General features: G+C 49.3%; 1 protein-coding gene across 1 annotated transcript in view; it reads left to right on the top strand.

The window, feature by feature from the left end:
- The window catches only part of MPZL1 (myelin protein zero like 1), a 67,140-nt gene extending 51,068 nt beyond the window's left edge, over positions 1-16,072 (top strand). Inside the window, exons 5-6 of the mRNA XM_047840216.1 lie at positions 1,972-2,074; positions 13,522-16,072. Coding sequence (XP_047696172.1) covers positions 1,972-2,074; positions 13,522-13,623 — 205 coding nt within the window. The 3' untranslated portion in view covers positions 13,624-16,072. The remainder of the gene's footprint in view (positions 1-1,971; positions 2,075-13,521) is intronic.
- The last annotated feature ends 9,092 nt before the right edge of the window (positions 16,073-25,164 follow it).

Consider the following 25,164-nt stretch of genomic DNA (forward strand, 5'->3'; position numbering starts at 1 on the left):
CAACCTGGGATACAGTAAAAGTTGGGCACCCAAACATAGAGGGGAATAGATTTTCTTTTTGTTTATGGCTGTTCCCTTGGAGCAGAGGGTGTGTGCCTAACTGAGGACCTTCTCTCTCCCCGACTCCAGCTGGACAGCTGACCCATGTAAGCTATGTAGAACTCGTGGGGTAAGACCGAGCGGAGGCTGGGTTCCAGTTGTAGCGCGAGCCGGGTCCCACGTGCACGGGCGCGGCTTACCCAGCCCGAAGGCACGGCGATCTGAGAGGGTTGCATGCCCTGGGCCCCCTTGCTCGTGGACGGCGGGAACCCGGGCCCCTCTGCGCCGGGCTCTAGGAGTGCCGTGTTTTAAACAAGCTCGAGTGTTCAAACTCAGATACTGTTTGCTCGGAATGCTTCTGTTCTGCCGACTGTATCTCCCCCCCCCCCTTGCATGGTGAGTGCTTTACGAGGAAATGTAACCGGAGTGTTGGTTTTCAACGGGAGACTAATCCAGGATGGGGACATACCAGCCTCCGTAGTTCTTCGCTTTGGGGTTAATAAAGGGGCAGAAGAGCGTGCCTTCGAATCCTGCATGGCGTCGTGAATGCTGCTTTTCTTCTTACTTCGGTTTTTTTCCCCCCCCCCTCCCTTTTTCTACCTTGGTGTGCCGGGATCAGATCCTGCTTATCTTCCACTTCTTAAGAAAAGCTGACATAGACGACACACTGGGACTGTAACAGGGCTGGGGTCTCCTTCCACCTACACTAGACACATGGTAACTAATCACATCGCCCGTTGCTGTTAACATTCGTGTGTACGTATTCAGCCCATCTCCCTTGTTGACGACTAACTAGCTTGCTCCGAGCTAACCCAACAGTTATTATGGTTTGTCCGCAAATACGTCCTGCGTTTGCACTGGCAACTTGTCGAGCATACCAGCCCAGTGAAACTGGGTTGTCAGGTTTCCTAGGGCTTGTACGATTATCCGAATATATATGTTCTTCATGTAGAATGGCTTTGTGTGTGTGTGTGTGTGTGTGTGTGTGTGTGTGTGTTTTAGTGGTCTTTTATGCATGAATTGTGTTGTGATTGAGACCCTCTCTGTGTTAGATACTCAGACCATTTTCATTTGGGATGCAAAGCTTCCCGTTTCAGAGAAGACGCAGCTTAAACACACAGCTGGCTTCGGTCTTCGTAACAACACTTGAACGTGAACCTTGCCAAACTCCTAAGATTTTCTTTAAAAATACACCCGAAAGGATTGAAGCTCTGACAAGTATCGATAGAGAATCCCTAAAGAGTTCCCTCCCGGCATTTGCCTTCCCTTCTTTATTTACGACATGATCCTTGTTGTTAAAGACCCCCCCCTCCCAGGCCCTTGAAAAAGTCCAGCCTGTGTGATGTGGCATTCCACAGTTTCTTATCACTCACGACTTCCTGGGTTTTCTTCGGTTTGGTTGTAGTTCGGGGCGGGGGGGGGGGGGGGGGGGACACCGAAGATGGGGAACTAGGGAATGAAAGGAATGAGATGAGCCAAGACTGCAGCCTCGATGTGGATCTGTAATTCGGGAAATACATTCAGCAGGGGCTCGCCTTGCATTGCTGTTACGAAGGCTTAGCTTACTCCCGTAAACCTTTATCCCAGAGGAGTGACGGCAGGAGAAACACACGAAGCAGCCAGAGGATAAATGGGCATTATAGCCAGAGGCCCTTCAGGAGACAGGATTATTGCACAGTGAGGCAAAGAGGTGGCACCATACTGGTTTCTGTATTTAGCCCAGAGGAGGTTCACTGACTTACAAGAGATAGTGTCAGGGTTTTAAAAAAAAGTCTCAAGATCTGTGATCATTTTGACACTCATCGTTCTGTCGTGTTTTGTTCTATCTGCGGCTTCATCTTGTCATCACTTGCATTTCTAGATTTTTCCCCCTTTATTTTAATTAATTTTTTTTTTTTTTTACATCTGTTCTCCACATTGCCAACTCATCAGCTGCAGTACATCAGAGAGTGTCTCACCGGTTAAGCAGGCTCCCCGGAAGTCCCCCTGCGACACAGAGGGTCTAGTAAAGAGCCTGCCTTCTGGATCTCACCAGGTAACGGCTGATTGCCCTTTTGCCCGCCGCCCTGTGCTCTCTGCCACTTGCCTGGTGCAGGAGAGGACACTGAGCCGTGAGACAGAAGCGGAGTAAGACAGGAAACAGAGCAAGAGAGGACGAGGGGAAATACGCTGGCTGGGGAGGATCACAAGCACCACTAACAGATTGTTCACCAATAACGTGGCTCCTCTGGCCCGAATGAAATTAGGAAACGGCTTTGGCAGGTGTAATTCCTTCATTGCTTAAGGAAATAAATCCCAAGACCTAGATTCTGTCTTGAGGTCCTCTATAGGACCAGAAATTCGCAGGGAAGAGTTGATATTCTTGGTATTGAAAATAAAAAAATTATTTTGTATGAATTCTTCAGAAGAAATTGAAAGTCAACATTTATCTGGATAACTGGTAGGCTGGATGAACAAGGAAAGGCATCAATTTCTGCTTCTTATAGAGAGTACAGAAGGGGCGCCTGGGGGCTCAGTCGTTGAAGCGTCTGACTCTTGATTTCGGCTCAGGTCATGGCCTCACAGTTTGTGAGCTCGAGCCCTGCGTCAGGCTCTATGCTGATAACACAGAGCCTGCTTGGGATTCTCGGTCTCCCTCTCTGCCTCTCCCCTGCTCCTGTGCGCTCTCTCTCCCTCTAAATAAAAAAAAAAAAAACATACTTTTTTTTTTTTTTAAAGTACAGAAGAGAAAGAACTTTTATTTAGAACTTAGCACAGAATCTAGCATCACGGTTTGGCTGTGCTATTGTAACTGTAATTGTGGCGTGGCAAACATTCCACAGCTTAGTATATACAATTCTGTTGTAGAGCAACTTTGTTCTTCTGGGGTCGAAAGCATCCTAAGGAATTTGGTTAGTTACAGCTTTTCCCTGAGGTGTTTTAGAGGTCGGATGGATTCAAAAGGAAGTAAAGGTGTTAATACATAGTGAGGAAACTGAGGCATTGTGGTATTTAATTACTAAAAGCTCATACCCAGCTAACAACAGAATTAGGGCTAGAGCTCCAGTTTCTAGACCGTACATTCTCCGTCATAACAGCATCAGGGCTCATGACTTACTCCTAGTCTGTCTGTCTCTCTTGGATAACACAGTGTACCTCAGATACACTAATTTGGATTGTGAATGAGAATAGGGTTGTGAATAAAGGCTTGAGAGTTGGGCCTAAGATCTAAAAAGCCTTGGAAACTTTTCTTCTGCCTTTGAAGTGCTGTGGGAGTTGCTCACCCGCTGAAAGCAGACTAGGAAACGAATGGTTTGGGGACGTTGGCAAACAGGTTGAATGGTACTGTTTTCCCTAAGAGAAAGGAAACGAGGAGTCCTGTGATCATCTGAGTTTACTGCCTTGAAGCAGTTTCCACACTGCAGTGCCAGGAGAAGAAACAGAAATGGAGCTCAGTTGTCTCACCGAATTGAGGAGGCAGAAGTCAGTGTTTGGAGAGGCCAACGTAGCTAGGCTTGCTGCAGCAAAGTACCAGAGAAGAAGAAACTACACAGAGCAGAAGAGAGTTTCAGACATCTGGAGTGGTGGGGCTCCCTTGAGCCTTTTCTGAGTATAGTTTTTTGCATGCATGGGAGAAAAGACCCTACAACCAGAGAAAGAACCACTTGAAAAGCACTAGGTTATATGATATCCTACAGGGCTAGGAATTGTTTGTGTTCCTAAAAGCCAGAGTGCAGAGACCTCACAATATACAGAATATCGGTCGTGGTCCTCAGAATGGTCATGCGTTAGTAGTGGGGTTAAGGTAGCACCAGAATAAGGATGCTGTGGATCTGCCATAACAAAGCGTAAAAGGAGGCCTTTAAAGAATCGAACTAAGAAAGTATTCTAGCTGCGTGCCATAACAAAACCCAACACTCTTTACAAGAATACAACAAAATTCAGCACCCAACAATGCAAAGTTTACCAAGTCCGGCACCAGTCAAAAATTACCACACGTACAGAGAAGCAAGAAAATAAAAACATAAATAAGAGAAAAGCCAGTCAACAGAAACAAACCCAGAAATGACAGACAATGGAATTCATAGAACCAGGACTTTTAAACAAGTATGATGAATCTTCTAAATAACCTGAATGATGTAAAGGAAACCTTGACATAATGAGGAAATATAAAAAAGACCAAAGTGGAAACAAAACAAAATAAAACAAAACAAAACATTGGATGGTGTAAACCACAGATTAGACACTATAGAAGAAAAGATCAGTAAGCTTGAAGACACAGCAATAGAAATTATCCAAAATGAAGCATGAAGAGACGGGCAGACGAGTGAAAATGAACAATATCAAACAATCTGATGGGAGTCTGGAAAGGAAAGGAAAGAGAAGGGAGTAAGGAAAAAAAAATCAAAGAATAATAGCAAACGCTTTCTATTCTTTTCACTATTTCTTCTGATATTTATCTTCATGTTTCTGAACAACTTTATCACTTTGCTACTTCAGTACTTCAATTTTAGATACTATCTACTGACTCCATACTATGAAAAATGAGAACATACATTTCTTTTTCTCCCAGCCTTTCTTCCCAGTACACACTCTGTACACACACATATATATACACCGGCCTCTCCCCAGTGTGTATCTCACTGTAGTTAGGTATATTTCAGTGCCACATGTACCTGTTTGTTTTTCACTGTTGTACCACATATATATGCTTCCTTTTATACTTCTTTGTTTTTCACGGAGCCAATATTTGCCTCATTTTTTGTTTGCATAGTTTTCTAAGTACATGTTTATATTCCTTCTCAGAACTCTCTAATTGGAACACCTTCAAACATGCCACATATTCTGTTGGTTTCGTTTTCTTTTTGGAGACATACCTGTTAGAATCTTCTAGCTTTGTTGTGCCTTAGGCTGTTGCAGAGCAGTCATCCTGGGCCTCTTCTCCCAAGGAATTTCATTTACTCATTTCTTATTTAGACCTCAGGTCTTCACCTTTTTAGTTTATTCTCATGTCACAGTGGAACATATCATCCATAACTTGTTGAGAAAAGATGCACAGGAGATAAAAATTTTGAGGCTTTGTTTGATAAGCAGAATAATGACCCCAGAGATGTCCAGATTCTAATTCCTAGGACCTGTGGAAGGTATTGCCTCACCTTTCACAAGGACCCCACAGCTCTGATCAAGGATCTGAAATGGGGAGATTCTCCTGGATAATCCATGCGGGCCCAGTGTCATCACAGGGGTCCTTGTAAGAGAGAGAGGCAGGAGGGTCAGAGTCAGGGAGAGATTTGAAGATGCTATAATACCTTGGGCCTTGAAGATAGAGGACGGAGTCTCAAGCCAAGGAATGCAGGCAACTTCCGTAAGCCGGGAAGAACAAGGAGGTGGGTTCCCCCCACAGCCCCCAGAGTAACGCAGCCCTGCTGATACTTGAGTTTAGCCCTCCTGGCCTCCGAAACTGTGAGATAACACATTTGTTTCTAGCATGTCTAAAGTTGTTTTTACTCCCCTCCCTCTGACGTGCTCGATAATGCAGTTGGGTAGGATTCCAGGTTATAAATTGTTTTCCTTCAGTATTTTGAGACATTGTCGATTTTTCTAGCTTCCGGTGCGAAGTTGCTGCGTTCTGATTCCTGCTTCTTTGGTAGCGGTTTTATTTCCCCCCTCAGAATCTTTTTTATCCCTTGTGTTCTGAAATTTTATAAAATTGTGAGTCTTTTTTATTCATTGTGCTGGATGCTCCAGGGGCTCTTTCCATCTGAAAACTGTGTCTCTCAGTTTTAGGATATTTTCTTCCATTATTCTTTAGAGATGTTCTTCCTTCCATTTTCGGTTCTCTCTTTTTGGAAATTCCTACCAGGAATTGGACCAACTCCTAGATCAGTCCTTTAGTTTTCTTATGTTTTGTTTTGCAGTTTTTGTTCCGCTTTCTAGCAAATTTCTGCAATATTATCTTCAACTTTTATTGAATATTAAATTTCAGCTTTTTATTTTCCAGAGCTATTTCTTTTTTTTTTTAATTTTTTTTTTAATGTTTTATTTATTTTTGAGTCGGAGAGAGACAGAGCATGAGCAGGGGAGGGGCAGAGTGAGAGGGAGACACAGAATCGGAAGCAGGCTCCAGGCTCCGAGCTGTCAGCACAGAGCTCGACGCGGGGCTCGAACTCACAAACCGCGAGATCATGACCTGAGCCGAAATCGGACGCTTAATCAACTGAGCCACCTAGGCACCCCTCAAGAGCTATTTCTTATTCTCTAATTATAACGTCCTCTACTTGTTTTCATGAATGCATAGTCTTACCTCTCTGAGCATATCATTTTTTCTTCTGTTTTATGTGATTTTGTAAATGTTTTCTCCCATCACTTGATTTTGCTGTTTCTTTTGAATTCCCTTTTTCTCTTATTATTTCTGTCTTTCATATTAGAAGCTTTACTCAAATGCCCAATGATCCTTGGCTATCCATCGTATTTAATTAAGGTACTCAAATCTGGGGGCGCCTGGGTGGCTCAGCCGGTTGAGTGTCTGACTTTAGCTCAGGTCATGATCTCACAGTTCTTGAGTTCAAGCCCCACATCGGGCTCTGTGCTGACAGCTCAGACCCCACTTCAGATCTCCATTCCCCCCTCGCTCTGCCCCTCCCCCCCTCAAAAATAAATCAAATCATTTGAAAAATAAGGCACTCAAATCTGATCAGCTCTTTGTGCAGAGATAGAGTTTCCCGGGGGGCGGGGGGGGGACTTCGCTGTTTGTATAAAGTGCTGGCTGTTTTCCAGTTCGGGGCCTCTAAGTGTCAGTTGCAGAGGGTCCTTTCTCTCGAGTTAGTCAATTTTTCCAGAAGGAAATCTGATCTCCGGCTTGGGAGTTGAACAGAGGAAGGAGAGATGAGGGCTCACTGTTCAGGAAGCAGACTCTCGCCCACCCCGTTTTCAGTGCAGACACCTCCCCCAGCCGTGCCTGCTGTTCTGGAGTCAGAGACTGCCTCACTTCCTGTGAGTAAGCCCCCCAGGGTTCTGCCCAGGCCTGACTCGATGGCATTTTCTAGAGGTTGGTGAGAATTCACGCACCGTGTCGATCTCTATTGGCATTTTTCGGCATTTGCAAAATAACACCAGGTTAGCTTTGGGGTGTTCCTCATAGTCGATTCTTGGCTTATTTCCTCGGGCTCAGTGCAGACCCCTGAAGGCCCCCGCTCTCCCCGTCCTGTTGTAAAGCAGGGCTTCTGTTCAGGTGGCATGGACCTGGAGTCCCCTGGGTCTTCCTCGGTTATTTTCATCTTGCCTACCAAACTTTTTAGTTTCCAGTGGTGCTTGTTAAAACTAGCTTCTGCCTTGCACGTTTCTGGAATTTACCAATCCTGTGCCAGTTAACCCAAGGCTTGGAAGTGGACCGTGTGATTTCCTAGCAAATGTATCTTCTAGTATTTGTTTCACTTAGATTTGCGTTTAGTGGGCGTGTCAACTTACAACAGGGAATGTCACCCTAAGGTTAAAACATTCGCTTCACTTACTCTGCAAGCCCCGTAGAGCGTTAGCAGGTGACCCTGGTGTGTGTTTTTATTCCCCACCACACGCTACCTTCAGCTTATGTCTCAGGGATGCAAACATTTCAGAGCCCCAGAGTATTTAACGGGGGTGGTTCTCTCCAGAATCCTTTATGGTAGCTGTGTCTTCAGTTTGTTCAAACTAAGGCCACAATGGTTTTCACAGTTCGGGAAACTTGACCTCATTAGGGAATTTAGGAGATTAAATACGTTTTATAAGTTGGGCACAACCAAACAATAATTCTTTTAAGAATCTAATCATCCCAAGGGGCGCCGTCGGTTAAGCCTCCGACTTCAGCTCAGGTCACAATCTCGCGGTCCGTGAGTTCGAGCCCCGCGTCGGGCTCTGGGCTGACGGCTCAGAGCCTGGAGCCTGCTTCCGATTCTGTGTCTCCCTCTCTCTCTGCCCCTCCCCCGTTCGTGCTCTGTCTCTCTCTGTCCCAAAAATAAATAAAAACTTAAAAAAAAAAAATTAAAGAATCTAATCATCCCTTTGTATGTTCTGTTTTGATCACTTCCACACACAGGTGAGCGCTTACTGTATGTGCAGTGTGGGCCGAACACGGGAGATGCAGGGGTGATTAACACCCAGGCCCTACCCTGGAGAACCTTCGAGTCTCCTGGGATGTTGAGATCATTTTTAGGATTTTCCATTATGTGGAGAATTTTTTTATACATAGCCTAATGAATAATTGTTGTCATTATTGTTTTTTAATACCCTGACCAACAACCTTGAGGAAATCTTTGTATTTAGGTAAACTTCAGGGTAGTGTTTTAAGAATTAATGATGTGTGAGGTGCCCGAGTGGCTCAGTCAGTTAAGCATCCAACTTCAGCTCAGGTCACGATCTCACAGTTCATGGGTTCGAGCCCCTCAGCATTGGGCTCTGTGCTGACAGCTCAGAGCCTGGAGCCTGCTTTGGATTCTGTGTCTCCCTCTCTCTCTGCCCCTCGCCCACTCATGCTCTGTCTCTCTCTCTCAAAAATAAATAAACATTTAAAAAATGTTTAAAAAACAATTAGTGATGTGTTACAAACTAGCACTGACTCTGGGGTCTAGCCAATGGTGTTAACTTGGGGAGAATTATTTAACTTCAGCGTCTGTTCTTGTCTCTGAAATAATGGGTTAGGGCAAGTTGATCTTCTCATTTTTCTTCTTCTTCTTCTTCTTCTTCTTCTTCTTCTTCTTCTTCTTCCTTTCTTTTTTTAAGTAGGCTTCATGCCCATTGTGGAGCCCAGTGTGGGGGCTCAAACTCACAAGCTTGCGATCAAGACCTGAGCTGAGATCAAGAGTTGGACGCTTAACTGAGTGAACCACCCAGGCACCCCTCATTTTTCTGTATTTAATTATAAGGGCCCCTGGTGCACTGTGCTTTATAAGAACAGGTTTAGGCAGTTGCTGCCCACCTTAGCAATCAGGTCGGTGAAGTAGGGGTGTGGATGGGAATATTTGCGGACGATCCCTTGGTGCTTTCCTCCAAGGGTTCTACCGTGACATGTTCCCTGATCAGCAAAACCTTCCATTTCCTGCCTGCAGGCGTCATCCTAACTAATAGCATTAGTAATGACCACTTGGATGAGTAAATACCTCCATGTTATCTTATCAGAAGACGAGTAGCATCCAGAATGCACTAACAAGGAAATTTACAAAAGATGTAACACCCGGGCAGGACATTAAGTTTGCTGTATTATTTGTCTGTCCTTGGTCACCGTTTTTGTTATAATTGGAAGACTTAGTAACAGAAAGCTTGAATAAAAGTGGCTTTCAAATTAAGTAAGAGGCTTATGGGGCGCCTGGGCGGCTCAGTCGGTTAAGCGTCCGACTTCAGCTCAGGCCATGATCTCGCGGTTCGTGAGTTCGAGCCCCATATCCAGCTTTGCGCTGACCGCTCAGAGCCTGGAGGCTGCTGTCTCTCAAAAGTAAAAAAAAACTTTTTACAAAAAGGAAGAGGTCTGTTAACTCACAAGAGTCCCAAGCACTGTACTTCTGTCTGGGTTCTTCCGGTCTGTGGCCCAACGGTGTCGTCCACACCAGTTCTTTCCATCGTTATCCTCTGCATATTGTCTTTATTCCCAGGCTCCTTCCCGCAGCTGCCCTGGTTCCAGGCCGGACATGAGAAGAGGCAACAGCTGGGGAGGGGGGCAGGGAAGAGCCGAATCTCCTTCCCTGCAGTTTTTATTATGGAGGAAAACCTTTACCAGAAGCCCCCCAGCGAACTTCTGAGTCCCCTTTGGGGACGGGTCACATGCTGTTGCCTCTTCCAGGCATCTGCAAAGGGACAGGAATTATGACTGGCTTCACCCCTGGGGGCGGGGCAGGGTGGGGTCATTTACCCAAGCAAAGGGAGGGTGAACACCCAAACCTAAAGCAAGGTCCTTCCAGCGAATCGGATGTGGAAGGTTGGATGAGCAAGGGTGTTCGGTAGGCCCTCCTTGGGGTATCGCGGCATCAGGGATGAGAGGTGCCATCCTTTCTTTGTAAAGCTTAGTTTAAAATAATTTTTGTGGGTATCTTTTCTGAGGAGTCGGCTTTCTAGATCCTTTTCTGGAAATGGGTCATGTTTCGTAGGCAACAGGCAGGCCTCGGGGGAGGGGTGATTGAATGGACTAGTTCTGTACTGGTCGGCTGGGTGCACAGACCTGGTGATGCTTGAGGAAGCCCCCCGGGCATTGCCTCACCCTGTCCCCGCAGCAGCCCGGCGAGGCACGTTGTCTTGTCCCTGTTTCACACACGGAGAGACTGAGGCTTGGTTAGGTGTAGTCACCTGCTCAAGGTTACTCGTTAGCGGCAGAGCTGGTGTGAGGCCCAGATCTGTCTGGCTGGAAGGCAGGCAGGCGCTCATGGCCTCGTGTCTGTCCGGTTCTTTTCAACTCTGTTTTGATCGTCAGTCTCCTCGACCTCGGAGTCATAATACGCAGCTGCGTTTCACATCTGTGTGCGGCAGAGACACTGACAAAGGTGTTGAGCGAAAGTCACCGAGCACGTGGTGGAAGCAGGTGTTCTGTCTCGGTGGTGCCTGTGCCAGGGGCTCAGGTGTGACTGAGGTTAGAAAGGGTCACAGAGACCATGGCAAGCAGGTGGCCGGACACACTCAACACAGTGGCTTCGGTGTGGTTAGTGCCTGAGTGCAGCTACAGGCCTCCTCGGTCTCCCCCAGCCCTCTCCCCTCACCCTCACCCTCACCAGTACGTTTTCATATTGGAATACATTCCATGCACGTGGAATCCAGGAGTCACTTTCTCTCGAATTGGCGCTAAAAGAAAAGACCCGGGTCAAGCGGTTCGTGTCTTGAAATATTTTCAGGAGTTAAGGATAATTTGTGTAGTAAATAGTTGGGGAAAGATCTATCCAGAGCAGTTTTTCATTTGATTGTTGTTATTTCTTGGTGGCAAAGTTCCCTCCCCCCTTCCCCGCCCCCCCCCCCCCCCCCCCCCGCCGCCAAAAAAAGAAGTGGAGGGTGGAAAGGGTGAGTGCCAAGATGTATGGTAAAAACAGCTAGATTAATGACACTGCTGTTCTGGGGGTTGTTTTAATTCTCGAGTCCCCAAAAGTGACTGTCTTAGCAGTGGCAGTCGTTTCCAAGTTGATGTTGATTCCCTGGATCCTCTGTGTTCCACAGAGACCAAGGTTACTTTCAGCTTCCAATTAATCCTGAGAACTCAGCTTCAGAGAGCTGTTCTAGATTGAACTAGACCTGGAGCGCCTGGGTGGCTCCGTCGGTTGAGCGTCCGACCTTGGCTCAGGTCATGATCTCGCAGTCTGTGAGTTCGAGCCCCACATCAGGCTCTGTGTTGACGGCTCAGAGCCTAGAGCCTGCTTCAGATTCTGTGTCTCCCTCTCTCTCTGTCCCTCCCCCCCCGTGCTCTGTCTCTCTCTCTCTCAAAAATAAATATTAAAAAAAAAATTTAGACTGAACTAGACCTAGCAGCAGATGCCTGATCTTGACCTACATCCCAGAAGTCCTTTGGTTCCATTACGTCATCCAGCCCTTCACCCAGCACCTACTGGGTCTGCCCAATACTGCTCTAGGCACGTAACTAACAAAATCCCTGACCTCAGGACCCTATTCTAAGAGGGAAGGAGAGTGAGGGCATTGGATAGTGGCAAGCAATTTGTAAAAACCAAACCCATCAACAGGAGGGAGTTTCTTGTATTCTTTAGTGATTTCCCAGTTGCTTTCAACAAATTGTTGTGTCCTCTTGTCATGAAAGACCGCACTGTCTCACATGAGAGGCCTTAATTGGTATTTTAACATTTACTGGCTGATTCTCAGATTATTCTGTGTTCTTTTTCTTCTTTGCTTTCTCTGTTCTCTTTCTGTTCCACTCCCCTAGTGTGTCAGTTACCTAATGCAGTGTAACAAACCACCCAGAAACATAAGGGCTTAAACAGCCACCATTTATTCGGCTCCCAATTCTCTAGGTTGGTTGGGTGGGTCTTCTGGTCGGGGGGCAGAGCAGCTGATCTCCGCCGGCTCACTCGTGCACCTGCCGTCGGCTGGACAGTCTACGGCGGTCTCAATCGCCGTCTGTTAGTGGGCAGGCTGCGGGCCAGAGACACAGTTCGAGTTCGAGTGCCCACACCCCCCAGGATCCGCCGTGACACCCGGGGAGATGCAGGCTGTGGGCCTCCTAGGTGGGAATGAGGATGTTTAGTCGAAACACAGGCTTTTGGCTACCGAGCTTATGATTCCAAAGTTGGAAGCTTAAGCACAGTATTCGACTTCTCAAGGAGAGTTTTCCTGGATGGGGAGAAGAGTTGACTTTGGGTTAGATTGGACTTTTCTTTTACAGTCAGGGCCATTTTGTTGTTGTTTACAATTTTAGAATCTCTGGGTTGGAAGGGTCTATAAGGGTCATGAAATGCAAGCACCGGTCTGATATTTGAAACCCCAGCCTCTGCTCAGACCTCCTCCCCAGGCGTCCAAGAACTCACTGTGCCCCGCCCCCCCACCCCACCCCCGCCCGCAGCCCACCTTCCCTGGCTGCCCCCGCTGGGGCCCTGCAGCCCCCTTCCTCCCTGCTGAGGCCGAGGGGAGGACCTCTTCTACACTCGTCCGTGCAGGGTTTTCTTTACATCGTAGCTTCTTGGTTTTTTATTTTGAAATAGGAAAAATAGTTACCTGCTCTTAAATATTAAAGAAGCAGTACTTTTATTGGTTATGATAGGATCAGACTAAAAGGATTATGCGGTAGGTATGTACATGGGAGAATATTTGAAGTGTCCTTAAGCACCTATTTGTACAAAGTGACCAGTTCAAATCGTTCGTGACTTTGCTGGCATCCAACACACTGGTTTCCTACGTGCATCATTCTGAGGCTCACCACGTCCGTGGGTCTCAGGTTGGTACAAGTCCCCATCTTCGTCCTCGGATCCCAGTTCCAAGGGTTGAGGAGCCCTGTGACAGGGACTAAGATAAGGGCAATCCCTGAGGAGGAACATTGCAGTGTATAGAAACTCCCAAACAGGGGCGCCTGGGTGGCGCAGTCGGTTAAGCGTCCGACTTCAGCCAGGTCACGATCTCGCGGTCCGTGAGTTCGAGCCCCGCGTCGGGCTCTGGGCTGATGGCTCGGAGCCTGGAGCCTGTTTCCGATTCTGTGTCTCCCTCTCTCTCTGCCCCTCGCCCGTTCGTGCTCTGTCTCTCTCTGTCCCAAAAATAAATAAACGTTGAAAAAAAAATTAAAAAAAAAAAAAAGAAACTCCCAAACAGATACACAGCCACGCAGAGTAAGGAAACACCTCTGGGCACCAGCATTAACTGTCCCAGAGCAGCCCAGCCTTGGTGATAAAGTCAGGCCTAGACATCCTGCTCCTAAGAGATCTTCTGGAAGACCTTCCGAAGAAGGAACCCTTTACTCTGGAACCCTAATGTTAGCACTCTAATGATTGCTTCTGCACCTGCCCTCGAAGGGACCGCCCGTTTCCCCAGATCCCTAATAACTGTCCTTCTCTTCTCCAGGGCCCAGTCATATATGCGCAGTTAGACCACTCTGGCGGACATCACAGTGACAAGATTAACAAGTCAGAGTCTGTGGTGTATGCGGACATCCGGAAAAATTGAGAGAAGACCCAGAACGTGTCCTAAGCAAGAAGCAGATCCAAACTGGACTCTTACGCAGCAAGTGTAGCCCGTGACCACGTGTGGCCTTGGAGACCTGGGCAAGGACGAGCACACGTGTATTCATGGAGGGAGGAAAAGACGTGTATAGACGACATGCGTAACTATTCTATTTAATCCGATGTGGGGAGCCAGTGTTGCATGATGAAAAGATGCTATGACTCTATGTGTATATAAATTGTCTTGCTGTTTTGTGCTTTCCTTCAGAGTCATTTACAGTTGAGCAAAGTCAGAAACATTCCTGTCGCCGTGCTTTAGGTGTGGTTTGCTTTACCGGAGGTGGTAGCCGATCTTTGTCTTCGAGTAGACGTGGCCCTTTGGTCTAAGGGCTCAACCGGTCTTAGCTTTTATTGGGGTTGGAGAGTGGGGATACCGGTGACGGGAGCACGCCCAGGGTGGCCTCTACCCAGTGTCTGCACCACCTGTTCGGCTGTCGTTTTTAGAAAACATCCACGAGCTCTGCCACTTGGACACCGTTTGAGGGTTTTTGTTGGTGTTTGTCTCTCTAAAATCCAGGCGTGGGTTTCTTTGTTTTTGTTTTTGTTTTTTGCTTCGTGTGTGAGGCTTACTTTAACGTCACGCCCTTTGTCTTAATCAGTGTGTGGACCCATCATAGCAAGACTAGCAAAGGGTGAATGCCAAGGTCACTTCTTTCCAGGTACTTTCAGGTCAATGCCATACACACAACTGAAGTAGAAAAGCCAGGCCCTGCTTGAGGAGTGCGGTAGCCTTTGGAGGCTAAAAGGTACCACGTGACGTTCTTTGCCAGAGTCCTTGCTGCCTGAAATGAGGGTCCCCAGACAGCGGAAGGAGACGAGCTCCATTTCCTTTTAAGTGGGCACAAATGGGCTAATTGGGAAGCCAGCCCGTGGTACCCCAGAGCTCTCGCTGGGGAATCGGCCTTGTAAAAGCTTCCGTCATCATTCCGGCAAGAGGCAGCGTCCGTCGTGGCCCTGCAATAGCCTCTCGGTGCCTCAGAGACCTCGGAGGTTCAGGGCAGTCTAGGTTTTTTTAAATCAGCAAGCAGGGCTGTTAGCATCATTCTTTCGGGAATCTCTTCTCATTCCCGTTTTGGGGCTTTTTTTTTGGTGGTTTGTTTCTGGTTTTCCTTTTCTTTTTTGGCTTTTCCTTTTCTTCCCACTCTTTCCCATTCACGTGGAATTGGTAAGCAATGAGATGAGGAAAAATCTAGACACTTTGGGTATTCTTTCCAGTAGCTCATTTTCTTCCACTGACTACCCCCACCCCCTGCCGGGCCTCTGAGTTTTTATCTTTTGCTGGGAGTGAAAAGCATGGTGAAGGTCCTCGAGCACATTTACATTGTCATTCCCCCTTTTTCTAGATTATTTTGTTTTAACAGAATTTAACAGGCCCCCAGCCAGCCAGGGACGCAGAGGGCTCACCCCGAGACATTTCTGCAAAGCGGTCCACTTTTGCCTGGCGTCCTAAAACTTCCTTGCCTCCATTGTGAGAACTACAGGAGCCTGTAAAAGACGTGTGTGTGTGTGTGTGTGTGTGTGTGTGTTGGGGAGGGTGGGGGGTGCGGGGATTGTCACCCTTCTTCAAACTGATGCCAAGTTAACAATATTCTTGGCAAACCTTTGCCACTGGGAGAATCTGTGACCGAGACTGTTTTTAAGGCAGAAAGAACACGAATTGTTGAGAGACTGAGTGTGTGCCTTTCGACGTGTAATGGTTCCTTACAGTCGCTTCTTACAGAGAAAGGGCCACTCTCCTTTTGCTGCACAGGTCCTGTGAATAAAGCATACATTCCTGACACCTCCTGACAGCAGGAGTCCCGATGCCTTTCTTTCCTTGCCGGGACCCTGTGCTCGTGAAGCGGCCACCGGAACCAGCCCCGCGCGCCCCGCCTCCCCCACCCCTGAGGTTGCCTCCCGCCAGGCCAGGTGCCCTCCCCACCCGGCCAGACACCTCGGGCTGTCATGTCAGCACGTGCACAGTGGCCGAGAGTCCCCCACCACGCTGCAGCGCCCCCGCCCCGCTGGGTCCGCGGGGCAGGCTTGTCTGAAGGAAGCTGCTAGCAACTGGGGTAGAGCGCCTCGGGGGCAGGGCTTTTGCCTAACCTCCTGCGGATTTTTGGGCCCTTCCTCTTGCCTGCCAGCGTGCCTGGGCCTGGCCACACAGGACACCGGCCCAGTTGCCTTTTCCGTGTCCAATTATTGGCAGAATGAGACCTTTTAAAGTTACACGTGATTTTTGTAGGGGGCCACCTAGAAGGGATTAGAGGTGCGAATTCCAAACCACCTGTAGTGTTTCAGTGGAAATGTATCCGGCTAGGGGAAAAACCATCAAGTTCATTATTAATTTTTTGGGTTTTTTTTCCTTTCTCGATTGTACCTTTGTGAATATTTTAATACATCTTTTTCAATTACTGAACTGTGTCGTGTGTTCATTTTTAACCAAGGAGAGAAAGAGAGAAAAGCCTTTTCGCTCCTCCCACTCCGGCCACACTGGCCTCCTCCTTCTTCAGAAACACCAGACAAGTGCCGGCCGCGGGCCCTTTGCACCTGCCGCCCCCTCTCTGCCTGGAGCGCATCCTGCACCTGTTGGTGTGGTTTGCTCCCTCACTTCCTTGAAGCGTCTGCTCAGATGTCACCTCCCGGAGACTTTGTGCCACATACAGAGCAACCTCACCCACCCCCTGCCGCTGGCCCTCCCTAGCCCCCTTACTCCCACCTCGTTCTTCTCCCTCTGTCCAGCTGTACGTGTGCTGCTCTGTTTTCCCCTGGTAGCAAAAGCACCAGAACTTTGCTGTTTTGTTCACTGCTCCGTCTTCAGTGCACAGGATAGTACCTGGCACCTGGGGGCTGAGCAGATGTTCACTGGTTGGATGATAGTGGCTATTCCTTCAACAGAATTATGTTGGGAACTGTCCCGTGCCAAGCAGTGTGCCAAGATTAGGAAATAAAATGAACAAGACAGCTCCTCAAGGACCTTGCCACAGAGTAGGAGTGACAGGGGACATAACAGAAATAACTAAGAGCTACTAAGGACTTGCTACGTGCCAGGCACGTTGCGTTGCTTACTCTGTGTTGCATTATGAGTTTCCGCTGGTTTACTCATCTTAGACCCGCTTTTAGACAGTGTCACGCTTAGGGCATATAACTTGTCCAGGGTCACTCGGCTAATCAGATCCAGAGAGGCAGGGCCGGGCCTGGGGCTGTTTGATCCCAAGCCCTGTTCTTAACCACTGCGCCCTTGGCATAGCCCAAAAAAAGAAAAAGGAAAAAAAAAAAAAAAAAGATCTCTTCCTTATTCAAATAAGTGTGCTGAGTGCCTGAAATAGTTTTCTGTGTTCCTTACGAGCCGGGTGGGGGTGCAGGGAGGGAGGTGGTTAAGCCGTTGCTGGAGGCCCAGGGGCCTGAACCTCAGTTTGGAAAACTATATGGGGACAGCCTGTTGAGAGCGGTGTCACAAGTAACGTCTTACTAATAAGCATGGATTTCCTGCGATTTATTAATTTAGTAAATTACCGTGGAATTTACTGCGAGTAATGGAAACTCGCAGGTGTTCTGCGGGTTCCGCCCCAGTGGGAACTGAACCCTGGGGCGGTCCCGTCAGCGGAGGCGCTGGTCTCCGAGCCACACAGGGAACCTGCCAACCAGATAGGTGACTTCTGAGGGCGGCCGCGGCCCGGGTGAGCTGCTTGGGCGGTACCCAGAGAGGAGACCTCACGCTCTTACCCCCTTGATGCGGAAGGCTCCCTCCCGATCCTTCCGGGCGATTCTAGTGCTAACCAGCTTGGATTTAGGAACCGGATGATGTCATCCTCCCGACTGTCCATGGAAGCTGAGGGGGCAATCTCACGGAGGAGGAAAGTGGCATTTGTAGTGTTGGTGGAGGTGGCATAAGGAACTGACCACCTGTTTCATGGCAGGTTCCCACGCAGACACATTTTTCCCGTATATTCAAGATCGTGGCATAAAGAATTTCAAACAGGCACAAAAGAGAACAGTAAAGCCCATCCTCAGCGACGTTTTCCTCTTTTCCGAATTAAAACAAATCCCAAAACATGTCAGCTCACCCCTACATTCTTTGATGGGCATCTTGTAAAAATATGTACGTTTACGGGGCACCTGGTGGCTCAGTCGGTTAAGCGTCCGACTCTTGACTCTGGCTCAAGATCACGATCTCACGGTTTATGAGTTGGAGCCCCGCGTTGGGCTCTGAGCTGATGGTGCAAAGCCTGCTTGAAATTCTCTCTCTCCTCTCTGCCCTTTCCCTGCTCATGTTCTCTCGCTCTCAAAATAAACTTAAAAAAAAAAAAGAAATAAAAATATGTACATTTTCTTACATAACCATAATACCTTGTCGCATTTAACAGAAACATTTTTTATTTTTATTTTTATTTTATTTTAGAGAATGAGACTGTGAAAGAGGAAGACAGAGAGAGAGTCTTAATCAGGCTCCTTGCTCAGGACGGAGCCTAACATGGGGCTCAATCTCACGACCATGAGACCGTGACCTGAGCCAAAATCGAGAGTTGGTCGCTTAACCACCTGAGCCCCCCAGCCGCCCCCGGAAGCATTGTTTTAAAAAACGCGTTTCAGCAGTTCTTTGATGTCGTCTAATACTCAAATTTCCCTGTCTCAGAAATGGCATCTTACAAATGGTTTCCTCAAGTGAGGGTCCAAACGTGGCTCCGGTAAAGACTTCCCTGCCTGTTTCACAGACAGGAGCCTAGTACCCTCCAGTTCTCTCCCTCAGCACTGTCAGGCTTCTGTGTGAGGAGGGAAAGAACCAGACCATTAACACCCATGGGGCCTTCCCTTGGATAGATGCGCCGTATTTAAATTTTTTTTTTAATGTTTATTTTAGAGAGAGAGCATGAGCAGGGGAGGGGCAGAGAGAGAGGGAGACACAGAATCCGAAACAGGCTCCAGGCTCCGAGCGGTCAGCACAGAGCCCGACGCGGGGCTCGAACTCACGGACCGCGAGATCATGACCTGGGCCGAAGTCGGACACTTAACCGACTGAGCCACCCAGGCGCCCCGATGTGCTGTATTTGAAACCACTTCTGACTTGGTGGATGTTTCGGTTGTCTCTAGTTGTCTTGTTTCTGTCCATCCCAAGTGGTACTGTAATTGTCACGTGTTAGGAACCACTGGAAAAAAAAAAAAAGGCGAAGGTAAATTATTTGCAGCTACGGAGACGCAGCGCGGGTTGAGATGCGTCCTCCCGGCCCCCTGGCAGGGGGACCTGATGTCTGAGGGTCATGACGGTGGCTTTCAAGCTCACCTCCCTGTCACATCCTTCTGAAAGCCATCGGGGACTGGCAGAAGGGCCACCGACTGGAGCTGTGGGAACAACTGAGGGTGGGAGGCGGGCGGGACCCCCAGCACCCAGAGGGGGCCCCAGCTGTGTTTGCTGTGTTTACAAGGAAGGAAACGAGCCGTTCAAGCTCCCAGAGGGGCTGCCGCTTCCAGCCTGTTTCCTCCCGCAAACAGGATGTTTAACTATTGTCCCTTCTTGGCTCCGATTTGGGTTGGATTGTCGGTTCCTCCCAGACCTTGTGGACCGGCCTGCAGGGCTCCTGAACGTAAGGAAGGGGCTGGGTTCTTTTTTTTTTTTTTTTTTTTTTTTTTTAAATCTCTACAATTGGGAAGAGGAAGTTTGGCAGGTTTAATATTCCCACATCTGCGTTGGAGCCCCGCCCTCCAGCACTGTGTGCCTGACACATTTGGGGTGATTCTGAACCTGAATCCCTTTCTGCTGAGGGACTGGGGGACAGGGCAAAGCCAAGGCCAGCTTGCTGAAGGTCTGAGGTTTGCCTTCTCCTTGATACGGACTCCAAGGACACGGAGTTTTGAATCTAGACCCATTCTTGGTTCTTTCTCCGGCTTTGCATAATCTTTTTTTTTTTTAAAACGTTTATTTATTTTTGAGACAGAGAGAGACAGAGCATGAACGGGGGAGGGGCAGAGAGAGAGGGAGACACAGAACCGGAAGCAGGCTCCAGGCCCTGAGCCATCAGCCCAGAGCCCGACTCGGGGCTCGAACTCACGGACCGCAAGATGGTGACCCGAGCTGAAGTCGGACGCTTAACCGACGGAGCCACCCAGGCACCCCTCATATATTTTTTTTTTTTTGAAATCATAGTTCCTTTCAACTAGATAAAAGAAACATAAATTTTTAATTTATGTTGAGGGGAATCTCTTAGAATGTACAACAGCCCCCGAGGAATGTGGAACATTTTGCAAAACCCTGTCCTTGGCTCTTGCTGGCCCAGCAGAACCCCAGAGGGTTTGTTTATAACATGTCTGGACGTTCCTATCTGAGTAAAAGCCCCGGCCTTTGCTCTGTGTAAGCGATTCCTGAAGATAGTTGCTCTGCCAGAGGGAGAAATGTTTCTGAAAAGCCTGCCCAAGGATTTTCGTCCCGAAGAATGTAAAATGTCTGCGGGCCACACGGGCACTGGTGGCCAGCACGGGCCGCCCTGTGTCCCTGCGCCCAGGCAGCCCAGCCGAGCTCCGGGGTTCAAGCTTGCGCAACAGCACCGCATCCTGGAACAGAGCTCACAAGGCAGGCGGCGCAGCCTGAATCCCTCTGGCACAGGACACCTCAGGACATGCCAGGCTCTCGGAGAGGAAGCTGAGCTAATGACTTCGTGTTGGCCCAGCGAGGTTGCACCAGAGAGAAGAAAGCCCGTGGGAGAGAAGGAAACAGGAAGAGAGCTCACACCTGGCTAGAAATAACTGGCCTCCTTCCATGTCCTGTCTAAAAAAAAAAGAAAGAAAGAAAGAAAGAAAGAAAGAAAGAAAAAAGTACCATGAGAGAAACCGAACGATCTGCGTTCCTATTGTAGGTTTTGTCTATTTCGATTCATTTCCAACTTTTAGATTATGGCTCTTCCAGGACTGCCCTCCGTGCCTTCTCCTCCCTGTCAGCAGGCATGCATCAAAGTCATTGCAAAATGCAACCCCTTCCCCTGGAGGCCGGGGGATGATGGGAAGGAGGACAGCATTACAAAGCGGCCTCGCCAGCGTGCGCCCTGGGCGCTAGACCGACATCAAATGTGTTGTTAAGCACCAGTTGGACGTCCTGGAATCACATTAATTGGAGAAATACATATGGATGAGAGGTGTAGGCGATCCAGCCTGATACATTTTCTCTTCTCCCCTCTGATCCAAGCTGCTACCATTCTTTGCTATAGAAACGTCCCAGTTCAACCTTTGGGGGTTCTGCTTTGGCGTTTTTAAGGTCAACGAAATTACTGTGGCGGCCAGTGGCCGCACGCGGCCATTTACATTCAAATGATGTAAGATGAAATCAGACTTAAAACTCAGATCCACGGTCACACTAACCACACTTCAAGCGCTCGGTGGCTACCTGTGGCGTGGGACAGTACTGGACAGTGCAGAGATAGGACGTTCCTGCGTCACAGAAAGTTCTGTTGCACAGTGCTGCGGTAGACCGTGAGGGGGCCGGCAGGCCTTTGGTTGGCTGTGCACACATGCTCACGGAAGACTGGTGAAGGCTGTTCCAGCTGGGAAGAAGAGCCCAGAGGTTCAGGGTGAGAGAGAGAGAGAGAGAGAGAGGCCAGCGTGATTGCAACATTGGATTTGGCGAGGAGCCAGGCCTTGAGAGCCTGGTTAAGAAATGGGATGTTGTCCTGAAGGCAAATCGGGTTTTACACAGGGGACAGAGCAGTAGCAAATGGGGATGTGCAGGTTAGCAAACTCACCCCGCCCGCCGGTGGGGGAACCGCAATCTGAAACCGGAAGGGGAGTGCCTTGCGTGGCTGTTGGAGGAGCTCAGTCACAGATGACCAATTGGATTTTCAGCGGCAGTGGGAAAGCAGATGGTCGGGGGGGCCTGAGGGTCAGGGAGAGTGTGAAAGGGCTTTGACGGATACAGAGACCGGCAGGGGCTGGAGAGAGAAGACTCAGGGAGGAACAGTGACCAGCGCCCCCCGACTGATGGGAAGCTGGGTCACGAGTAGGTGATCCTGGGGGAGCTGGGGGCTGGGGCGGAGGCGAGAGGGGGTGATGTAATAGTCCATCTAGCAACTGCTAGAAGATGCGAGTGCCTGGCCCTTCCCAGTTCCCAGTTTACTGGGCTTCTCCCTATGTATTTGCAATTTTTGAGCACCCTCCTTGAGAGGCCAGTCTCTGAGTTCAGTGCGATCTGCCTCCTCTCAAATCAAAGACCTTATCTCCATCTCTGCTGTGCCTTCCCTCCTGCAGGATAAGGTCCCAGCCCCCAGGCCGTCTGCTCCAGGAGGCCTTTAGCCCCGAAAAGCAACCCCCTGCCTCCCACATCATCATTCCCCCCCTCCCTCCCCCACCCCCACTCAGTGGAGCTCGTTCAGACCAAGTGGGAGGATCATGGCTTCCAAAACCTCTCCAGCACCGAATACCAGGTCCCCACCTGGAAAGGTCCTATGTCTTCTTCCAGGAAGCTTCCTAGAAACTTCTAAAAGCCATGTTAGGGTGCTTGCCTCCCCATTTTGTTCTCCCACAAACCCTATGCGGTCCGCTTCGTAACTCTGCATTTTCATTGCCTGCTTGTTCCTTCTGCGGAATTCTGAGTGCCTTACCTGAATTAACTCCTATCAACCTTATTATAAGATGGAGAGTATTAAATCTCCACTTGAAAACAAGAGAACTGGGGCGCCTGGGTGGTTCAGTCAGTTAAGCATCCCGCTCTTGGTTTCAGCTCAGGTCATGATCTCACAGTTCGTGGGTTCGAGTCCCATGTTGGGCTCTGCACTGATGGTGTGGAGCCTGCTGGGGATTCTCTCTGTCTCCCTCTCTCCCCCTCCCCCTGCATGCACTCTCTCTACCTCAAAAAATAAAGTTTTTTAATTTTTTTTTTAATGTTTGTTTATTTTTGAGAGAGAGGCAGAGCGCGAGCAGAGAAGGGACGGAGACAGAGAGAGAGAGGGAGACACAGAACCCGAGCTGTCAGCACGGAGCCCGACGCGGGGCTCGAACCCACGAACCGCGAGCTCATGACCCGAGCCGAGGTCGGACGCCCAACCGACTGAGCCCACCCAGGCGCCCCTCAAAAAATAAACTTTAAAAAAAAAAAAAGTTAAAAAAAAAGTAAAGCAACGGAACTGACACACAAACAGGTTGAATAACTTGCCAAGGCTAGCGACTGGCAGTGTGGAGATCCAGTGCGGTGATGTCCCAGGCCCGCACGTGTCACCTCCGTGCCGGCTGGTTCTCATGGGCAACCGCAGCACAGAGCCGGGCCGGTGCGGTCGATGTCAAGGAGATTTTGTTAATCTCCACGAGGGTCCACATAGTTCACGCGTTCAGTAAATACTAGGTTCCTACCCCTCAGGGGGCCTGGAGGAATGAACTGGAGATGATCAAATGAAAACGTTAACACATTCATCAGTTTGCCAGCGCTTTCCGAGCGCTGTCTGCCCAGGCACGCGGCCTGAATGGGGGCCGAGCCCCTGCCCTCCAGGAGTTCATACCCTGGTGCGGGAGGCTTCAAAGGCTCATGTTTAATAACACGGGATAGATCATCACTTCTCCGTTCCTCTCTGTTCCCGAAGCCTTCACGGCTTCTGTGTCTTCTGAAAAGAAGTCTCAGCCGAATCTACTTCCTCCAGCGATGCCCCTGGAAGGCACGAGCCCCTCAGAAGAAGTGCTTCGGGGCGCCTGGGTGGCTCAGTCGGTTGGGCGTCCAACTTCAACTCAGGTCACGATCTCGCGGTCCGTGAGTTCGAGCCCCGCGTCGGGCTCTAGGCTGATGGCTCAGAGCCTGGAGCCTGTTTCCGATTCTGTGTCTCCCTCTCTCTCTGCCCCTCCCCCATTCGTGCTCTGTCTCTCTCTGTCCCAAAAATAAATTAACGTTGAAAAAAAACCAAAAAAGTTAAAAAAAAAAAAAAAAAGCAGAAGTGCTTCTAAGGCGTGAGGCCGCGAGCCTGGAACTTGACGAGGGGCAGGGAGGAGGACAGACTCACCTCTAGGACAGCACAGCCTCTGCAGAATGCCACCCCCCCCCCCCACCACCACCCGACGCTTGGCCTACGTCTCCCATAAGCTGGAGTCACACACCTGTTTTCTGTTGGCCACGGCGGGGCTCACGCCTGTCCCCGCCTGTGCTCGCCCAGGCTCTCCTATACCCCCCACTTGCCCTCCACCCACTCCAGGGAGGGACCGTGTAACCAAAATGACTTCCTTTCTCAGGCAGTTCCCCTAAGCCTTCGCAGCCCGCTGGCTTTTGTGTGCGCTGCTCCCCTCCACCGCGCCCTCGTCTAATCCCCGAGCAGCTTTACCCGTGTGCCTTCCTCCGGAAGGTTCGTGAGCTTGCCCAGGCCAAGAACTGGTCTTTTCTGTCTCTGCATCGCAACCTCCGCTACTGAATCCGTTCCTGGTACCCGGTGATTAGTCAAGACAGGTCAGGGCCCCTGGGTGGCTCAGTCCGTTAAGCGTCTGACTTTGGCTAAGGTCATGATCCCGAGGTTTGTGAGTTCGAGCCCTGCATCGGGCTCTGTGCTAATGGCTCAGAGCCTGGAGCCTGCTTCTGATTCTGTGTCTCCCTCTCTCTCTGGCCCTTCCTCTCTCTCTCTCTCTCTCAAAAATAAATAAACGTTAAAAAAAAAAAAGACAGGTTGGTCAGAGGAGTAAATATGGGAACGGATAAGTGATATACAAAATAACAAAGGTCATTAGAAAGCAAGGATGTATGCAAGTCGCAGAATAGCAGCTTTGAAGGGGATGACGCTTACGTGAAGTTTGCTATTTGATGTGTTTATTTTTTATTTTCATTGATTTCGAGAGAGGCAGGGCGTGGGAGCAGGGGAGGGGCGGAGAGAGAGGGAGAATCCCAAGCCGGCTCCGTGGGGCTCAAACGCAAGAAACTGTGAGATCATGACCTGAGTCAAAATCAAGTCGGATGCTTAACTGACTGAGGCACCCAGGCGCCCCTGCCGTGTTTGTTTTTAAAAGCAGTCATCTCATGCTAATTTTACTTGTGTGGCACGTTGTCATCTTCAACACCTTTTCGCCTTCGGTATTCTATCCAGTACCCACACCCGTGCGCTGAAATAGGTTAGGGGACAAGCCACAGGAATAAAGTATGTGTGAGGCAGAGCTCATGCTGGAACTTAATGCTTGCATTTTCCTGGGCTGCTGTCCCCACTCCGCCAGGCCACCGGGCCTCTGGGGCTAGCCTCCTTTGTGGAACGCAGTTATGGTACCAGGACGAAAAACACACGGCTTTGCCTTTTTTTGCAGGACGACGAAATACTGGTCTATTAAAGAAACGCCCGTTAATGGTGGCGCCGCCTATGGAAATCACTATGAGACAGCGAGGTGTGTGTGAAAGGCGGACACGTCGGTGCCATCAGAAGAACCCCCTTCTGGGATCAGAAGAGGCCTGGAATCGACACACGAAAATCCGGGTGCACCTGCCTGAGATGACCATGGGGGCCCATGAAATGAGGCAGCCCGAGGGAGCTGTGGCAGGGCGGAGGTGGCTGAGTCTCCATGGACTCCACTT

Source organism: Prionailurus viverrinus, chromosome F1 (genome assembly GCF_022837055.1).
Source record: "Prionailurus viverrinus isolate Anna chromosome F1, UM_Priviv_1.0, whole genome shotgun sequence".
Taxonomy (NCBI): domain Eukaryota; kingdom Metazoa; phylum Chordata; class Mammalia; order Carnivora; family Felidae; genus Prionailurus; species Prionailurus viverrinus.